A 21,762-nucleotide genomic window follows, 5' to 3' on the forward strand; every position below is an offset into this window, starting at 1 on the left:
AACCTTATATTTGAAAAATATCAACACTAATATATTAATATTGTTAATCAAATAATATTATATAATGCTAAATTGTAATATAAAAAATATTTATTAATTAATAATAAATCATATAATTCCAAGAAAACATATATAAAAACATATAAATAAGATACTTTAAAAAAACATATAAGTTAATTGGTTAGGTTTAGTAATTGGGCCGTAGCGAGTAAGTTAAGTATTAAAAGGGAACCTTAACTTGAAATTTATATTGATTTAAATTATTTTTTTATAATTAAATAGTAGAAAAATGTTTTCATTTAATATTTTTATAATTAAAATTAAATTATTATTTTCTTATTATTTTTCTCTAGTTTGGAGAAATTCACAATATCTTAAATTTAATTTAAAATATAAATTTTTTTATTAATAAAATAACTTTAACCCATATTATTAAATTTTAATAATAATAATAATAATAATATATTACAATTTTTATATCTTAAAATATTTAAGAAACCCATAAACATATCTATATTGCAAAAAATCTATACAATTTCTTACCCATCGTTAATTCTACATACAGGCATCCCAATAACAACTCTTTTGATAAAGATTATCTGCTATTATTTTGGAATTAAGAGCAACCCATTTCTTCATATTTATATATTTACGTTATTTACGATGGATGTTTTACAAGCTAGATAATATATAGAACATGTAATTAAGGTATATTTAATACAGGATGATTAATTCTTTTATGCTGATACAAATTTACTGAATACTACGAAATATTATATTATTAAAATTATAATTTTTTAAAATATATATAAATATATATATATATATTATAAATATATAATAATTTGAAATCAAATTAAATATAAATTATTATATACATGGAATAAATTGTAAAATTTATACATATTACCATGAGAGGAAAATCAATCATTTGAAAGAACACCATGATAATTTCGAAACGGGAAGGGGTGTCGCCGTGAATATAAAAGGTAAGATGTCATAAATGTTCCATTGGAACTGTTTCATCATACACTTTCAGAAGAAAAGGAGACCATGAATGTAAAAAGAAGATAAGATGTCATAAATGTTCCATTCGACCCGGTCAATCATACACTTTCCCTCTACAATAATATTTACAAATGGGTGCACAAAAATAGTTGAAAATAAGTAATTTGTTAATGTGCATTAAATAAATGAACAGGGCTGTATATGTTAATTGTTGGATTTTGGCAAGTTTTAAAACTATATATACCCACTCTTAAATTTTGAGAAACCATTTATCCAAAATAAACCTATGCAACCCATACAACCCAGCTCTACTCATTTAATACTCATTTACTCATGTTTGTTTCCCACTTAAATAACTAATAGTGTTTAGGATTATCTGTTCGACTGTTTGTAACGGACAATGTATACATGGGCGAGTTGGCTTTTCCACGGTAAGTAGGTTTTGGGAGATGAACGACAGTGACCCGGACAAAGAGTGTGTAGCCCTGGCTTTTCGGAAGATCCTCTGAACGAAGCAACCCGAGTTTTTAAGATTAGAATATAAATGTACCCCTGGAGCTCTTACGAATACTGAAACTAGAGATAATCTTATCTGGTGTGGAAAGCACCCAAAATGGGAAAGAAGGTGGAGGTGAAATTCATTCAAAACCCTACCAGTCGCCACTCAAGTTTCTACAAACGCAAGGGCGGTTTGCTTAAAAAAGCGTTTGAGCTTTCTGTTCTCTGTGATGCTGAAGTTGCTCTTATCATCTTCTCCGAAACCGGCAAGATTTACGAGTTTGCAAGCCACAACGAGTAAGTTTCTTCGCTTCATTTCGATTGCATTCTTTCTTCAATGCATTTGCTTATCAGTAATCGGCTTCGCTCAAATTAATGTTCCAAATTTATCAGTAGAATTCCTTGGTCAAGATGATTATTAAAATTGTCATCTACAGAGGTCTGCGTATCAAATTTCATGATGGAATTGGTATTTCCCGCTGGGTCCAAATGGAGCAAAAATGTTTAAAAATTATTTATAATTTGCTAGCACTTTACCATCCGTAAAGGGCCTAAATTCAATCTGATGTACGGACAGAATTAAGGGTTTTTCTCAGCTGTATGATAAAGGAAGAAAAACGAGTTTTTAGAATAAATAGATAAATAAATCTTTCATAAAAGTTAGGTTAATATATACTGGAAAAGTAGTCGAGTGTATGACGGGTTAAAGGATGACCTCCCCACTCGAGAGGGTTTAAGGATAACTTTCCCACTCAGATTTTGGCATTTCTATTGAAGATGCTGGAAGGTTCGTTGATTATTCGTTATTTTTTTTTTTTGTACATATCGTTTGCCTCTGGCGAGTCTCCGGTTTTGGAAACCGCCAAACGTTTGCTTCTCTATTTTATTATTTTCCCCAGAGACTATGCATCTTCCTCTGTTTTACTGTGATACAACGATAACCCTCGTTTTCTTCTAACGGCTGCTCTCTTACAGAAGAAAATCCTATTTCAGATTGTTACAAGAGAACAGTTACTGCGTATTGCCAATAACTGTTGGTATTACATATTGGAAATGTCCAGTTTTCCGTTTCTGAAATTGCTATACCTGGAGGCTGCAGTTGATAATTTTTTGGCGAATTCAAAGTTTTAATTAGTTAAAATGAGTGGAGTAAAAGGATATGTATGGCGTTGTCTAGATTAGGATTCAAGGGTCCGTTTCTCTTTGTGATATTTGTAGCGTTTTAGTTGTTTTATTTCGTCCAGTATGCGGAATGTAATACTCTAATCGAATCTATTAAAGATTAGAGCTATTAAAGACATGGTCATGCTCCGAGAAGTATTTTTATGAAAACGGTTAGAGCACAATTTTTTATGGCAATGGATAGGGGAGGACATTGGAGCGATGGTGATCATATATCATAATTAATAATTTCTAAAGAACTAGATGAGTAATCCTATTTATGTGGAGTGAATAGAGTGAAGTAGCTGAGCTGCTCGAGATGTCTGTGAAGAATTAAGTCGTTGGTTTTTCCCTTCATGGTTTAGGTTATGGTTTGCAGAAACACTCCTATAAAGATGGTCAGTTATGATTTGCTGACGTTCAATTAGCTCTGGCCCTGAATTTCTTCAGTTATGATTTGCTATGTCGCAGCAGGGTTATGGAATAATTTGCTAAATAGGAGGGTATAAAGTTTTTCCCTTCATGGTTTGAAGAAACACTCCTATAAAGATGGTCAGTTACGATTTGCTATGTCGCAGCAGGGTTATGGAATAATTTGCTGAATAGGAGGGCTCAAGAAAATGCGTATTCTCTATAATAAATTCAGCCTCGGACACGATATAAGTAAACCAGCAAAATGGTAAAGTTGATAGAGTAGTTGTTATAGATTCGCATTTTAAGTTCAATTTTTAAGCGTTATTATCTACGCATATTAATCTTCTTAATCATTTTTATGAAAGACTACTTATTTGTTGTTAGCACTTTCACTATTATAAAATTTATATCTAAAACTATTATAAATAATATAAATTTTGGATTAATTTATAATTTAAAAAAAATTGAGAATAAAATGTGGAGCACAGGATTTGTTATGCTTAGTATTACAAATTATATTGGAAACATCAGTAATAAATGATTTGACTTAAACTTGATTAAATTAGACTTAACTGAATCTGAACTAGGACACTTGGAAGAATGGTTTTTGACACTTAACAAGTGGTTGAGATTAGATTCTCCAACACTCCCCGTTAATTACAACGCCATAAAAAATTCAATTAAGATACCCACTGGTCTATGTCTCAGCTAGGTTTACAATTTAAAGATTGACTTCAACTTTTCTTCTTCTCTTTTTCCATTTTACTAGATCCTATAGCATCTAAATTGTTTCAACTTTTTATGTTTGTTGCATCCTTCAAACCTTAGTTTCTTCATTTGCTGGTGCAGGTCTTCCATTCTTACAGGTCTTCTAACCAGACTTCTTCAAAAAATGACTTGTATGTGGGCTTTTGTCACATATTATCTTCTGTAGTGTTCTTTTCATCATCAATCTGCTACAACATATGATTATAATAAAATAATATTTCTTCACGACTCCAATACCCTAAAATTTCATTAATTTCTTCACCATCCAAGCTATCTTCAAGGATAATTTCTACAACGTCTATGCAAACTTCATCTAGACATGGTGTTGCAAGCCATGTTTCAAGAAAATTTAACTGTTCTTCAAAATCATTCTCTGTACCTGCACATTGGAAATCAATGGTAAGTTTAAAAACATCTACAGAACCACATTGGCTCTGTTCTTTCTTCTCTGCAATGACAGGTTTTTTCTGTTGTACTTCCAACTGTTTTCCTGCATTTGTCTCTGTTTTATCTTTCTGGGCTTCATTTCTTGCCTCTTCCTCTGTTTCTATCTCTGTCTCTTTGACTTCTTTACTAACCTGTGCTGCTACAAACAGGTTGTCTTCCACTTTCTCACCAAATAGCATCATGTCAATATAATGTCTTTGTTGCATCACCTGCAACCATTCATCATTAGCCAACAATTCTTCATCAAATTTTATATCAGCAATATTAATTGTTGGATTCACCTTAGCATACACTGCTCGAATGGTTGTTTCATTGTGTTCAACAAGTTCTGTTGTTGGATTCACCAAAATTTCATTAGCAAGTTTTTTTTGCTGGTTTTACCAAATCTTCATCAACAAGCTCCATTGCTAGAATTATCATATTGTCATTAGCAAGCTCTATGGTTGGAATCACCAAATTTCTGTCCACTTGTGGTTGTCCATAGTGGGGTTCGTGAGCATCTACGTGCTCCTTCTCTCTTGCTTCTGTGCCTTCTTCACAGACATCATCCACTCGTGGCTCAGCATAGTGGGTTTCAACAAACCATTCATTTGGATTTAGATATGCTGCTATAAATCCACCTTCGTCTTCAACTTCAATACTCCCCCTTGGACCAAAACACCTTTCAAGGGTATCCCCGGCCTCCTTGGCTGTCTTGGCTTCTGAAATGAGGGGAAGAATGCTAACAAATTATTTTATGCATTTCAATGCAAAAGCATCATTTTGCATTTTCACTTCCAAATCTAAAAAGATCTCAAACATCACTTGTAGTCACTCTAACTTTCTCAACCTGTTCTTTTCCCATTTGATTGCTGACAGAATAAGACTCAACAAAGAAATCAAAATTGAAATATAGCAACTATGCCTCTTTAAACAAATTTCACAATTTTATTTAAAAACCTTCTTTTAAAAAAACACTTTCAAATATAAACCATAATTCCCTTTGAAATATAGCAACTATGCCTCTTTAAACAAATTTCACAATTTTATTTAAAAACCTTCTTTTAAAAAAAACACTTTCAAATATAAACCATAATTCCCTTTTAGTTGACAGTAATTATTTTTTTTTAATTCCCTTTTTAAAAAAAATTCTTCTTCCCAATATAATGCCCTTTTCAAAATAATACCGTCGCACTTCAATTTATGAACCTTTTAACACACGTAGGCTTTTAATAAAATGCTTTTACAGCCAAGTTCTTTCACATATTCACTTTTTAATATGACACCAGCCCTTTTTAAAAAAAATTGACTATTCACGTTATGCCTTCGATTTCCTTTTCACGATGAGTGAACCATGGACGATAATGGAACGTTCTTTTAACGTAATTAAAAAAAATTACCTTTGACCGTTGGCCATGGAATATCAAACAAGATTCCATTGGAGACCGGAACTTACTTTACTTTTCACTTTTCAGAGAGAATGGTAGCTGCGGAATTCTGACATTTCGGAATTTTGGTACCTTAACTCTCTGTGGGGTTGAGCGTTAGTAACGCTAACGCGTTTGCTGAATTTCTTAAATGCGCTAATACACACTGGATTAACATCTCTAATGTATTATTGTGGATCCATTTGGATTTTAAAAAACCTCTGCCTTTTTCTTCAAAACTCGCTTTCTCTGATGCTTTTTGGTAGACTCCTTCAAATTTCTGCTGCTTTCTCAGAGGCTTATGTTAAATTTTTGTTGTTCTTTCAAAGAGGCTTACATTTTCTCTTTATTCACTTTTGCTGATCTGTCAAAGAGGCTTAGGCTTTCTTTTCAATTCTTCTCATGGTATCAGAGTTCCACTGTGTAAGACTCCTTGAGAGCAACAGAGAGATGAGTTTGCATAAGACTCCGCGAGAGAGCAGCAATAGGAGTGAAGAGAAAGCATAAGCCTCTTTGAGAGAGCAGCTTTCTCTTCACTTAAGTTGCACTCTCAAAGAGGCTTACGCTTTCTCTTCACTCATGTTGTTGCTATGTCACGGAGTCTTATGCAAACTCATCTTTCTCTATTGCTATCAAGGAGTCTTACATAGCTGAGCTCTGATACCATGACAAAAAATGAAAAGAACAAAATGTGGAGTAGAGGACTTCTTAAAACTTCTGCTGCTCTCTCAAAAAGGCTTACAATAAACTTTTGCTGCTCAAAGAAGCTTACGCTTTCTCTTCAGTCACGTTTTGCTGCTCGCTTTCTCTTCACTCACGTTTTGCTGCTCTCTCAAAGAGGCTTATGCTTTCTCTTCGCTCACTTCTTTTGTTCTCTCAAAGAGGTTTATGCTTTCTCTTCACTCACGTTTTGCTGCTCTCTCAAAGAGGCTTACACTTTCTCTTCACTCACGTTGTTGCTCTCTCACAGAGTCTTATGCAAACTCGTCTCTACTCTCAAAGAGTCTTACACACGCTGAGCTCTCATACCATGACAAAAATTGAAGAGAACAAAATGTGGAGTAGAAGAATTGCTCTGCTTAGTATTACAAATCACTTGAATAAGATTACATTGGCAACATCAGTAATAAATGATTGGACTCAAACTCGACTAAACTGGACTTTACTTAAACTGAACTTGGACACTTGGAAAGACAATTTTGACAACTAACACGTAGTTGGGATTAGACTCTCCAACAATAATATTGCTTAGATATATTATTTTTTCTTTTTATTAAGTTTACATATTCATTATATGTTTTTTTTAATTAATGGTTATATTATCCCCATTATAAGCTCAACCTATTTTTCATTTTCCGTTAATTCCGAAAGTTGTACAAAATCCCATTAATTCCGAAAGTTGTACAAAATTAAGTTTATTGTTGATTTTAATATATATTAAAAATATTTTATTTATAATCTAAAATATATACTTAATTACACATATTTTATCAAATTTTCATAAAATATTATATATAATATAGAATGTCTATTTTAAATTTTATTTGTCTTTTCTTTTCAAAATATTATTAAGTTTATTGTTGATTTTAATATACAGTAATTTTTTTTTTTTTTTTTTTTTTCATTTAAAAATATGTTTAATTAGGAATAGAGTTTATGTAATTTTCATAAAATGTTATATATAATAAAGGGTGTCTATTTTAAATTTTATTTGAAATGTTTTTTTTAAATAGAAATGTTTGTTTATAATAGTATACAATTGGAAAAAATAATAGAAAAATAAGTATCCAAAATAAAGATAAATCAAGTGTAAAAATATAAAGAATATGTAATCTTTTTTCAACTTAATATGTTTAAATCAAAAATTTTAATTAAAAGGGTTTATGTATCTATGTCCCATTGCTCTTGACATTTTTGGTTCCCTTCATTCACGATCACACTTCCTCTTTCTAATTCAGCCAATAGTGTAAGTTGTGTTTCATTGTTGGGTTGGAAATCTATACACTGCATCTCTAGATGTTTTGGCCTTCAAAGCTTTAGTGGAGAATAGTTATCCTCGTTCTTGGCCTTGACTTAGCAAATTTATGAAGAAAATAGTTGACATTATGCTTATGCAGATTAATGTTGATGCCAATCCTTTCGGGGGATATTTTTCTTACTTTGGCCCTCACTACCTAGGTTGAAAATAACTAGTGTCCCTAGACTAAAGGGAACACTTTTTCCTCATTTTTTGGTAAGTGGTTATTTTCCTTTTTGTTTTGAGAGAAAGAAGATAGAGATTTCATTTATAGTAATTTTCCATATTTCACTGCACTCAAGGGATCTATCTAAATAAGTGGAACCCTATTTTTTAAAAATGAGAATGAAATTCCTTCAATGGTTTCGGTCTGGGTGAAGTTTCCCTATTTCCCTCTCCATTGATATAATGGTAAGACCTCTAAAAGTATTGGAAACGCCCTAGAAAAGTACATTGATTGGGCCAAGCCACATGAGGGAATGAAAGCTTATGGATGAATTTGTGTAGAAGTTAATTTGGAAAAATAACTTTTCGAGCTAGTGCACTAAGACCTTGACAGTTGGTCCTTCTTGCAAATGTTTGATTATGATCCTCTTTTATTCAAATGAAAAATGTGCCATGAATGAGGACATTTTGCAAGATATTTCCCGCACACATAGGCTCCGAGAAAACAAGAAGAAGAGTTAAAATATTGACAACAGAGAAAGAAATGTAGAGGGAGTAATAGGCAAACAATTGGTGGAAAGGCTCTTGCAAGTCACATTTTGCAATGAAGATTCTAGTTTCAAACAAGGCCCTATCAAAATGTTAGGCATCGCTTTTGTTCTAGAGACAAAAGACCACAGGAAAATAGCTCTTTTGTTCTAGAAAACCTAGAAGGAGGAGAAAATAAAATAAAAAATAACCATGGAGATCAAGTCCACATTGAAGAAGTACCAACTCGCATAGGTATCCTCAATGGAATTCATCTTCTAGACGAAACTCTAATTGAATCATAAGGGGAATCTGATAAGGAGTAAATTTTTCTTTCCCCTTGAATCCTTAAACGATCAAGCCCCTTACTTTGTTAACTTTATAGATGAAAGGTTTGAAAGGGAGTGAGGTAAGAAAAATTCCAATAAAAGTTGGTAGAAACATGAATAGGGAATTTTGTAGTACCAAAATAAAAAAAGGACAAGGAGCTTTGAACACAATCCACACTCGAAATCTCTTTTAAGCGTTATCCAAGGATGACAAGAAAGGGAAGTGGTCCCAACCCAGTTGAAGAGGGAACACAAGAAAGTAACATTAAATTATGAAAATAGTCTCTTGAAAAACTTATTAGAAGTTCAAAATCTATTAAAGCAAGAAAATACCCTAATTATTCTCCTCCAAGAGACAAGGTTGGCATAAATGTATCTGTCCAAAAGGGTAATACAATATTGAAAAAAAGTCAAGATTTGATTATATGATTCTATGGGGCATCTAGAATATTGTGTACGTTATAGTCAAGTGTTGTCTTCAAATTAATTTCATAGGAGTGCGCTCATATTCCCAGTAAAAAGTTGTGTGTTATTATAAATGTTTATGTTCCTATATCTCATAGGACAAGCGTCAATGTTAGAATTCTTTAATCAATAATGAGACCTTACGGTTCAGAAGTAAATTCATTATCAATGGGGATTTCAATGTCACCATTCATCACGAGGAGAGAAAAGTGGGGTGACTTGTTTCAGATACGTTTAGGATAACTTTGAAGATCTGTTGACTTCCCATGAACTAATTGATGGTCATTCGAAGAACAAAAAGTACACTTGTAATAGTTAGAGAATTAGGCCAAGTTATATTTTTGTTAGGACATACATATTTCTTATCAGTAGCAACTACTTGACTTGAGATTTTCTTTCTTTTCGGATATATTGGTATGGGAGAGTTTCAAATTATAGGGTGATCCAACTCTTTCTCAATCCTCATTAATATTATGGACCCCTCCCCTTCCATTTCATCCCCAATGGATGAGATGCTAGGGAGTATCTTATGTAGTCTCTTAGGGATGGAGAATATGGGCCTTGGGATTGCTTGTCTTCATTTAAAAGCAAAGGACCAAAGTTTCCAAAAATAGCATTAAAGGCTTGGGTCAAGGAAAATCAAAAGGATAAAATTTTGGGAGTAGGTCTTCATCATCAACATCTAAATATTCATCACAAAAGATTGAAGAATGAACATATCATAGATGACATCTTTCGAAAGAACTTAGTAGTTTAGTTTGCTCGAAAAGGCTCTAAAGGATGAAGAACTATTGTGATTAAAATATAGAAGCCTTTCACCAATTTTTATAAGAAAATTAAAATTAAAAACTGGTAAAAAAGGGAGGATATGTGTCTTATATCTCTTCATTCTTTCAAAATAATATAATGATTTGTTGCATTTTCCATTGATAAAAGAATAAGTTTGACCAGCAATCTACTAAATGGAATTGGATGAAGCCCTTTACTCAAACAATTTCTTAACCAGCTTTTATCATTTTTGTTGGCATATAATAAAGCATATCTATTATATGTGGACTATGTTTTCATGTATCAAGAGATTTTAAATGGAATTGGATGGAGCACTTTATTCAAACAATTTCTTAACAAGCTTTTATCTTTTTTGTTGGCATATAATAAAGCATATCTATTATACGTGGATTATGTTTTCATGTATCAAGAGATTTTAAGTGAGATTAACTCCTTATTCCAAAGAGTTCAATCCTTCCTCCCTCTCAAGATTTTATTCCATCTCTCGTGTAATGTCTCTTATAGAATTATTTCTAAAACCATTGCATGTTGCCTCATGCCAGTTGTCTATAGTAAACCAAAATTGCAGATAACATTAGTTTAGTTCAAGGGATCTAAATAAGGAAAGGGAATTATTATAAAGTTATACGTAGGTAATGCCTTTATCAAGTAAACAATCAATTCCTTTTTCATGTTATGAGGAAGTTTCGATTTCATGATTTTTCATAAGTTGGATTGTAGCTTCCATATCAAGGCCATAGATTCCCTGCTGGCTTTTTCTAAACAATCCAGAGGCTTAAGATGGGGGTCCTCTTTTCCCTTATCTATATGAATGAGATATTGGAGCTTGCTGTGGTATCCAATTCTCAGCGGGAGTAAGAAGCAATAGTAACTCTAGTCTGTCAATTTGATGAGGATACCCTGTTACTGGGAGGTGATTGAAATAATAAATTTTGTAAGTTTAAAAACGTGGTAGACAAGTTTGTGAAAGCCTCCAAAGGTGTGATAAAAATGGGAGAAATACAGTTATCCACTTCGAATGTAAGTAAATTAATTCAAGGCCATCTTCTCCGGGTTCATGGTCTTTAAGTTTCGGAGGTTTGGCGAGAATTTAAATATCTAGCCACGCCTATTTCTCTCAAACCCTTTCATCATTAGTCTTGGGAATCTTTTTTTATCGAAGTTCCAATTAAAATATGCTCAATGTGGAGCTATCTGGCTAAACCCAGTATGGAGGGTAATCATCATCAACGGCGTCCTCTCAGATTTCCCAGTTTTTAGCTTTTCTGGCCCCTATAAGGCTGATATCCCAAATGGCTCAGGAGTTTCGTAAATTCTTATGGGACGGAGGGAAGTCGGGTGCGAAAAATTCCATCAAGCGAAGTTGGTAGTGGTAAAATCTGCTCGACTGTTTGTAACGAAAAATGTGTACTTCGACGAGCTGGCTTTTCCATGGGGTAGCTTTGAGCGATTAAGGACGACGATTGCATTTTTATTGTTGATCTGGACAAACAGTGTGTAGCCCTAGGTTTTCAGTAGAGCCGCTGACCGTTACGATTATAATATAAATCTATTTACAGAGCCACAACTGAGAAGTATATGCTGAAAAAATTGATCGTTTGTAGGAACTCTGGACACCACATATCTCCACAATGGTATGATATTGTCCACTTTGGGCCTAAGCCCTCATGGATTTGCTTTTGGACTTACCCCAAAAGGCCTCATACCAATGGAGATATTTATCCATCCTTATATACCCGTGATCCTCCCCACTTCTAGTCAATGTGGGACTATTTGGTCGTATACCCAACAATCCTCCCCTCGAACAAAGGACCATCGAGCCTCCCCTCAAACGATTATCCATCCGTGCACTCTCTACCAACCAGGATTCTCTGCTCCAATGCGTTGGAAGCACACGCCTTACATGGAGCACCACCTACCTCGAGAGCTTGCTCTATCCCAGGTCAACTCCTCTTCACCGTGTTGGGGCCAGGACACGTCCATGAAGAATCCGGAGCACACCGCCTGTCTAACCGAGCTCATCCACGGATCCCATCGTGATGTTACCGGGGCCCACCACCTTCGTTCAACATTCCAGGATTCATCCACTTTGGCTAACTTCGGGGCATGGCTCTGATACCACTTGTAGGAACTCTGGACACCACATATCTCCACAATGGTATGATATTGTCCACTTTGGGCCTAAGCCCTCATGGATTTGCTTTTGGACTTACCCCAAAAGGCCTCATACCAATGGAGATATTTGTCCATCCTTATATACCCATGATCCTCCCCACTTCTAGTCAATGTGGGACTATTTGGTCGTATACCCAACAATATTTATTGCTGCTCACTGAAATCAGATGCCGAAATTTCTGCCAACGGCATGCTTGAACCTTAGTTGGAAATGCTTGAAAGTTCGTTGATTATTCGTTTTTTTATACAAATCGTTTGGATATTGTGAGTCACTGGTTATGGAAACCGCTGAATTTATGCTTCTCTTTATAATCATTTTCTCCAGATGTTATGCATGTCCTTCTGTTTTATGGTGATAACAAGATAGTGCATTTCGATTTTTTTTTTTCCCGAAGGTGGTAAAACCTATCAACTCAGGTGTCAAACCAACAGTGAGGACAACCATCTCTGGCTGCTATCCGCGAATGCTGGGATGACTCATCACTGTTAAATAGGAAAACCACGCCACCTGACATAACCCTGCTGGTGGTCCGTAATCGGGAGCAGGCTCTCACTCCTGCCAGATGCCTCTGGGTCTTGGGCCGTTAACCTGTTTCCTTACGTCCGAGGAAGACTAATTAAATTAAACTAATTAATTATTTAATCAATAAACTTTAATTTACTTTAATTTTTCACATATAATTTACTTAGTTTGAAATTGAAAAGAATTTTTAATAATTATTAAAGGATATAATGAGTTACATATGAAATTTAATTAAAATTATTAAATCTAACCAATTAATTAATTAAGTATTTAACTAGCTAATTAATAAATTTAATTTTTTTGGTCCAGTCAAATTTATAGCCTGGTCTTTTTATTTAATTTGTTGTTATGATCTGGTTCTTTGTCTTGTCATGACCATAAACCACACTAATGTGATTATCCCCAAAAACTTTTATATAAACAAAATAGCTCTCATTTTCATCTCACTGTTCCTCTCTTACAAAGAAGATTGTTACAAAATATTTATTGCTTACTGCCAATGACTATTGAAGATTGTTACAAAATATTTATTGCTTACTGCCGATGACTATTGGTATTACATATTGCAAATGTCCAGTTTCTCGTCTCTGATATTTCCATACCTTGAGGTTGCAACTGATAATTTCTCGGCAATTGAGTGGAGTGAGAGAATAAATATGGCATTGTATAGCTTAGGGATTAAGAGACCGTTTCACTTTGTCATGTTGGTAGCATTCTACATGTTTTATTTCGTTCAGGATGAAGAAAGTAATTCTCTAATGGAATCTGATAAAGACCGGAGGTATTAATAACTTGAGAATGCTCCGAGAAGTACTTTTATGAAAAGGGTTAATCGACAATTCTTTTATGGCAATGCATCGGTGAAGAGATCGGAGCGATGGAGATCATATACCAATCATTTCTGACCAACCAGAACAAAGGGTTATCCTAGTTATCTGAACTGAATAGAGTGCAGTCGATGAGTTGCCCAAGATTGTTAACCTGAAATGTTTGATGAACTATGTTATGATTTGCAGAAATTCTCTGAGAAATCGCGTTAAGCATGGCTGAAGAACATACGCATGCCTAAGATTTATGGTTCATGTTCAAATAGCTCTGTCGGTTTGGTAAATATGATGCAATACTGTTAGGGTGGGTTAGATTATAATTGGTTGAATTTCTGTCAAGAAAAATGAATATTTTCTACTATTATTATTATCTAATTTTAAGGTTACTTTTAAACCAGACATCAAATAAGTGTATAAAACTTCATAGTTTGTGGGACAAGGGATGGTCAATGAACATTTACATGCCTAAGATTTAGGGTTAAGGTTCGAATACGTCAAATACAAATATGTGTATGAGACTCCCTTGTTTGTGACAGGGGACCAGTTCAGCTCTGGTTTTGAACCTGTGGCATTTTACAAACACATGTTCTTAATGGTTCTTAGCCATTAGACCCACTCGAACTATATAAAGAAAACACATAATTTTTTACTATCAAGCCCACTAAAATTATATAAAAAAAATAATCACAAAAAAAATTCAGCCACAAAAATCATATAAATTATATTCACATTTTAAATTATTTTTTTATAAATTTTTATTAAGACATATAATTAATTTTAATAATTTGTATAAAAAATTATTTATGTGTTATTAACAATTCCTACTTATAAAAAATAATTTATATTTAAAATTATTATTATTAATACTAAAAATTTAATTATATATTGTTTTGATTAAATTATAATATTGATTAAATGAATTATAATCATTATATTAACTCATTATTTGTTTTCCAGATTGGTTATCTAAAATGTTTTTTTAAATCTATTATCACGATTATAAGGCCGGCATATGGTTAATTTTCCATTAATGCCCGACGTATGTTTCATTTTCCATTAATTCCACATCAAGAGAAGAATTATATATATATATATGTTCAATTGTAACTATATTTTATGATAACAGATTTTATGTGATTTCATAAAACATTATAGGTTTATTTTAAATTTTAGTTTTGAATTTTTTGACTATAAAGTTGAAATAATTAATAGAAAATAAAATATTAAAAATTAAGATAAATTGTTTTTAATATTTTATATAAATTTAAATCTAAAAAATATGTACATATTTTTCAGAATTAATATGTTTAAATTTAAATCTTTAATAGATAGTGTTTATCTAACTTTGTTATCTTGTTGGGATATGGGGTTGTGTCAAGTTAAATTGAGCTTATTGGGTCATTTTTTTCCTTTTGCCCTCCCCTACTTAATGACTGCCTAGATTAAATATAACTACTGTCCTAAGACTAAAGGAATATTTCTACTTCATTTTGTGGTAAAGGGTTATTTCCCTTTTTCTTTGTAGATAACGAAGATACAGATCCAATGTTTCGTAATATTCCATATTTGATAGGAACTTAGGGGTTTTATCTGAATAGATGGAACCCTGATGTTTAACCTTAAAAATGAAATTCCTTCTATGTGGGTGAAGCTTCCATATTTCCCTTTCCATCGGTAGAATAATGCAACCTCCACAATTATTACTAACACCCTAGAAAAATACATCAATTTGGCCGAGACACATGATCGAATGCAAGCCTATACATCGATTTGTGCAAGGTTGATTGAAAATGGGAAAATTTCAGTTATAAACTCTGAATTTAATTTAATTAATTCAAATACATCTTCTCTATGTTCGTGTTATTTATGTTTTTAGAGGCTTGGCAATCATTTTAATATCTAGCTATTCCTATTTTGCTAAAACCCTTTCATAATTATTCATTAGAATCTTTTTTTTTTGGTTGAATTTTAACTTACATCTTTTCAATGTGGAGCTATCTGACCTAACTCAATATGTAGGGTAATCATCATCATAGCAATGCTCTCAACTCTCCCTTGTACTAGTTTCCAGCTCTTCTAGCCACTGTAGGGGTGAGATACCAAACTGCTCAAGACATTAATAAATTCTTATGGAAATGAGGGAATTGAGATGTGAAAATATTCCATATGGCGATGTGGGTAGTGGTTAAATATTCAGAAATAAAATGGGGCCTTAGGAATAAATGATCTTCTTCTGGTGAATGTTGCGATGGGTGCAAAGCTGCCGTGAAGAGTAATCATAGGAAATGAATATTGGTTGAAAAACAATAATTTGGAAAAAAATGGTTTGGTGGGGATAAATGGAGATGGGGGAGGCCTTATTATCACACAAACACATTGTAACAAAATTTCATCTATTAAAATGGAAGTTATGTCATTCCATGATGGGTGAAAAGCTAAGGGAATAAACAATTAAAGAACCTTTTAAGATATAGTAATACCATCGTAACGTAAGCCAAAACCAAAGTCGTAAGCATTGATAAACATGTTTCCATATGTGCTAAAGGGATAAACCTCCCTCACATAAAGTTTGTAGAATTATAATGTTCTTTCCATATAGACAACTGTCAAATATTTATACTTATATGAATCAAAGAGAGAATATAAATGTTAAATTTGTAGTTGATTAAATGCCAATGAATATATAATAAGCTCGTAATGCGGTTGAACAATAAAACACCATAATTCCATACATATGGTTGTAATTATTTTCCTTATATTTGTTATCATTTGGACTCTCAACCAAAATTTGAATTTAACTAGCATTTGCACCAGATGTTGCAAAGGAAACGCCGTAAGGCATAAAGTGCGGAAGAATAACAACATCAACATGTGGATGAACGTTGTTGAAAGCGAAAGTATGTATCATAACTTCAAACTACATGCAATGATATCTTTCTGAGTATTCAGAGCAAAAAATGTGAAACAAAAATGGTTGTCTATCTTTATTCAATATATATTGATGCAGTGTAATGAAGTATGTGGCATCACAAAGCAAATTGCACACATACTATCTGGATTTACCTTCTTTCAATTATTAGTTTCTGACTTGAGGTAAGATATTATGCCTGAAAGTCACTGTTGCACAAGTCACTTTTCATCTTTTTAAAAAAACCTTCTGATTGTGATTATGTTCTTTTAGGTTTTAGTCTCTAAAGCTCTTCCATTGGATCCTTTATTCAACCTTCAAGTTGGCTCTCTGATCTGCAGTACATATTTTTTATTTATTTCATGAGTGCGCTGTAAATCCGTGGTTAACATTGTGTTTCAAACGAATGGGCAAAAATAAGATGTAAGATGGTGGCATTTACAATAATCTTGTATGCATAAACAATTTGACAGAAAACAGGCTTCATACAGATCCATCCTACAACAGCTCTGATAATATTTTGGACATTTTGTTGACTGCTGGATTTTAAGCCAGAATATTACTGGAGTTTGACTGTTTTGACCGATTCAGCCTCTAATAAATTCTCCCATCACTGAAGAAAATGTGAATCATACAATCCGGATCGCATAGAGAAGAAACCGTGATCTTGTTTGGCAGCTAGTCTTTCAACTTGAGTTGCAAAATGTGGGTTTGCATGAGTAAGCTTGGGCATATGAACTCCAAATGGATCATTCTTGCTCTGTAAATACCAATAAATCTTGGATGAGTATCAAAGGTCAACAGATTAACACTCCAAACCTTAAAACCCTGAAAGGCTACCTGAAATATGAGTTGTGAGAATTAAAGTAAAACAAATGGAACTTTAACATGTCAATCACACTATAACAAGGGTCTTTTACTTGCAAATCTATTCCAAACACCAAAATTTCAGCCTTTTATTTGCAAATCGCTTCCAAATAACAAAATTTCAACTTTTTACTTGCAAATTGATTCTAAACACTAAAACTCCATAAGCCGGAATTGGTGATTTGAAATGAAAAATGCGCACATAATCTCATAGCTTTCCTACTATTTCCAACAGAATACCGTGGGGGCACATAATTTTATGAACATATTGGAAATGCTTACCTAAAATTAATTTCCTGCTCACTGAAAATCAGTGCCTATATTTAAAATCACAGCTACCAATATTGTATGATGCATGTCGCCAAACACGATTCTATACTCCTGTACAACAGGATTTTGCATGGCAAACTTTAATCTGAGCAATATGCCTAAATGGTTAGGAAGCCCTGAAGTTGAAATTATATAGTAGCTATGTGCATTGCTACTTCATCATTGGGCACATCAGAAAGTATTTTTTTCCCAACTAGAACAATTATAGGAGAATTTCAACTCCATTTACGTGTTTCTTTTGTGGCAACAATTAGTCTTTTCTTCCATTATTAAAAATCATGCATATCACTATACAAAAGCGAAATAGTCAGTGTAACAATTTGTATGAGTTATAAAAGAGAAAAAATACAAATATGAAAAAAAATCTCCAAGAAAAATGAAGATTAGAAATTAGAGACAACCGTTTTTCCAACGATGAAGGCAGCTGTACAACCCATTGTAGATCCAATGGAATCAGCGATGAAACCAATTGGCAGCCCAAATAGGTATCCACCCCCAATCTGAAATTCAAAGATAAACACAACACAAAACAATAATAACATACAGTTAGATCTATGACTTACTACATATATAAAGTATAGAAAATTGAAAGTCTAATAAGAAATTCCACAAGATGCTCTTCTAACATCAATCATTGTCATTAATGATTACACTTTAACAATTTTAATAATTTGAAGCTTCCTGCAAGATACATTATAGAAAGAGGTTGGACAAAGAGGATGACGTATAAAGTTCAAACAAAAAAAGTGAATTTGAATGAGATGGGTATGTCTGTTGAATCTTAATTTATATAATTTCTGAGTGCTTTGAGACACACATGGCTGGTTTTCTGCATCATTATTTCATCTTTTACAGCAATAAAACCTCTTCTGCTATTTCATCATAAAGCTGCGCTTGTGCTTCATATTTTTAGTGAAAATGGCAAAACAAGGAGTAGACAATGTGGAAGAGTTGAAGGAAGAGATTTATAATGAAGAGCTCCTGGACCATGAAGAAGAGGAATTGGACGCACAAGCATTGGAAGAACATTTTGCCACTGATGAAACCTCCAAGAAAGGTTATGTGGGATTTCCTACTGAAGCCAGAGCTCCTTCGAGCAATTGTGGACTCTGGATTTGAACATCCCTCAGAAGTTCAGCACGAGTGCATTCCTCAGGCGATTCTGGGCATGGATGTACTCTGCCAGGCCAAATCTGGAATGGGGGAAAACAGCAGTTTTCGTGCTTTCAACTCTGCAGCAGATCGAACCCACAGAAGGCCAAGTCTCTGCCCTAGTTTTGTGCCATACTAGAGAATTGGCATACAGAATTGGCGTTAAGGGCTCGGCGGAGCAGCCGAGAGAAAAGTTGTTTGCTGGTACTGAATGGCAAAATAAAACCCTCAGATTTGAGGGAATCCAAAATTCCGCTCAGGGCCCGCATATCTTTGCACTCGCACAGAAAATTGAAGCGGTCTATCCGCACTGAATTGGGATTTTCAAACTGAGCAGGCAGCCAGGAAATTTGCGAAGCCATCACTACTCTCTGCGAAGGGTTTCTCTCTGCGAAGGGTTTCCAGCGGGTAATCTCTCCAGCATGAGATAAACAGGGAGTTCAACCAGCGCTGATTAAAATTCCAACTCTAATGATCTGATCCAACGGCACAATCTCTTTTAATCGTCTAACACATCAGATCAATGGTCGAAAATAGGACACGGTGGCATATAAGGGAGTTCTTCCCAGAGGGAAACGCCTTACGGCGTAAACTGAAATCTTTTAACACATTCTAATCTCATGTTGTGTAGTTTAGAGTTTAGAATCAAGCCTCGTCACAAAGTTTTGAAATCTATTAGTGCAATGCAACCCTCGAAGCGTCTACCATGGAGAAAGTTGAGAGCACTTGGCACTAATAGTTACAATCTTTGGTAGGGAACCAAAGACTGCTAAGTCAGCTTTCATACAACTTATAGGTGGTTCTCTCAAATGTATTTTAAATATCACCCAATGAATTTGTCACCAATTGAAATGTAATAGTGACTACATGACATTTAATTAGTGTGGTTGATGCAGGGTTGGTGGAAAACATAACCAACATAGCCAGAAAAGGCAGTTCTCTCAAATGTACTTTAAATATCACCCTATGAAGTTGTCACCAATTTGAATGAGATGGGTATGTCTGTTGAACCTTAATTTATATAATTTCTGAGAGTGCTTTGAGACACACATGGCTGGTTTTCTGCATCATTATTTCATCTTTTACAGCAATAAAACCTCTTCTGCGATTTCATCATAAAGCTGTGCTTGTGCTTCATATTTTTAGTGAAAATGGCAAAACAAGGAGTAGACAATGTGGAAGAGTTGAAGGAAGAGATTTATAATGAAGAGCTCCTGGACCATGAAGAAGAGGAATTGGACGCACAAGCATTGGAGGAACATTTTGCCACTGATGAAGCCTCCAAGAAAGGTTATGTGGGATTTCCTACTGAAGCCAGAGCTCCTTCGAGCAATTGTGGACTCTGGATTTGAACATCCCTCAGAAGTTCAGCACGAGTGCATTCCTCAGGCGATTCTGGGCATGGATGTACTCTGTCAGGCCAAATCTGGAATGGGGGAAAACAATAGTTTTCGTGCTTTCAACTCTGCAGCAGATCGAACCCACAGAAGGCCAAGTCTCTGCCCTAGTTTTGTGCCATACTAGAGAATTGGCATACCAGATATGCCATGAATTTGAGAGGTTTATGACTCATCTGAAAGAATTGAAGGTTGTTGTATTCTATGGAGGCCTGCCTATCAAAACTCACAAGGCAATATTAAAAAATGAATCCCCCCAAATAGTTGTTGGGACCCCTGGAAGGATTCTGGCATTGGCAAAAGACAAGGATCTCAGTCTGAGAAATATCAGGCATTTTATTCTGGATGAATGTGACAAAATGCTGGAATCTTTGGACATGAGGAGAGATGTACAGGCCATTTTCAAGATGACCCCTCATGACAAGTAGGTCATGATGTTTGCAGCCACACTGAGCAAGGAAATCAGGCCTGTCTGCAAGAAATTCATGAAGGATCCTATGGAGATATATGTTGATGATGAGGCCAAGCTCACACTTCATGGTCTAGTTCAGCACTATATAAAACTGGCTGAGGTAGAAAAGAACAGGAAGCTGACTGATTTGCTGGATGTCCTGGATTTCAACCAGGTGGTTATATTTGTGAAGAGTGTGAAAAGGGCTTCTGAGCTATCCAAGCTGCTGGTGGGGTGCAGCTTTCCTTGTACCTGCATTCATTCTGGAATGCAGCAGGATGAAAGACTGATGAGATACAAAAGTTTCAAGGAGGGGAATAAGAGGCTTCTGGTTGCAACTGATCTGGTAGGCAGGGGAATTGACATTGAAAGAGTTAATATTGTTATCAACTATGACATGCCTGAGTCTGCAGATACTTATTTGCACAGGGTTGGAAGGGCTGGACGGTTTGGCACAAAGGGTCTTGCAATTACCTTTGTTTCTTCTGCTTCTTCATCAGAGGAGGATGTGCTGAAGCAGGTTCAAGAACGTTTTGCAGTTGATATCAAGGCACTCCCAGCACATATAGAAGCATCAACATACATGCCATCATGGCCATTGAAATCTGCTCTGGTGTCTGCAATAATTATCCTTCTCATTCATCTCAGTTTTGGCATGGTCTGGTTTTGTTTTCTGTTCATAAAAACATAGCAGATTCATAAAATTGAAAGGAACAATGGCCATCAACGCATTTGTAGACAGACCATCACAATTTCAGTCTTATCCACGACTAAGACATATTTGGTTTTTCTATGAGAGCCATGCGTGATTTCTTCTATTTTATTAATCTGAAACCAATGAACATAAAAGCAGGTAAATCGGACTTTAAAAGCACATCAGTATAAAAACAAGTAGGATGCCAAAGCAGATCCTATACCTAGGCTATCAAACCCAAAAAAACAAAATAAGTATGTAGAAGAAAGAGGCACAAAAATGTGGCATCAAAACAAATGTATTCTAGACACAGATGAACAGAACTTACCGCAACCAATAACAGCCGCAAGCGGAAGGGTAGGTGTTGGAGCATACAGGAAGGGGGAAATAAAATGGAAGACAATTTGTAAACGAATAGTTGAATGGTGGATAAAGATCAAATC

The 21,762-nt window shown here is 34.4% G+C and overlaps 1 protein-coding gene and 1 pseudogene across 1 annotated transcript in view; both read left to right on the forward strand.

The window, feature by feature from the left end:
* Positions 1-1,476: 1,476 nt before the first annotated feature.
* Positions 1,477-21,762, forward strand: part of LOC149182503 (MADS-box transcription factor 56-like) — a 138,679-nt gene continuing 118,393 nt past the window's right edge. Inside the window, exon 1 of the mRNA XM_089418553.1 lies at positions 1,477-1,803. Within this exon, the coding sequence (XP_089274679.1) occupies positions 1,622-1,803 (182 nt within the window). The 5' untranslated portion in view covers positions 1,477-1,621. The remainder of the gene's footprint in view (positions 1,804-21,762) is intronic.
* On the forward strand, positions 19,936-21,316 carry LOC149182504 (DEAD-box ATP-dependent RNA helicase 15 pseudogene; annotated as a pseudogene).

Source organism: Pinus tabuliformis, chromosome 3_2 (genome assembly GCF_031772625.1).
Source record: "Pinus tabuliformis cultivar Carrire ecotype Pingquan chromosome 3_2, CPIR1, whole genome shotgun sequence".
Lineage (NCBI taxonomy): Eukaryota > Viridiplantae > Streptophyta > Pinopsida > Pinales > Pinaceae > Pinus > Pinus tabuliformis.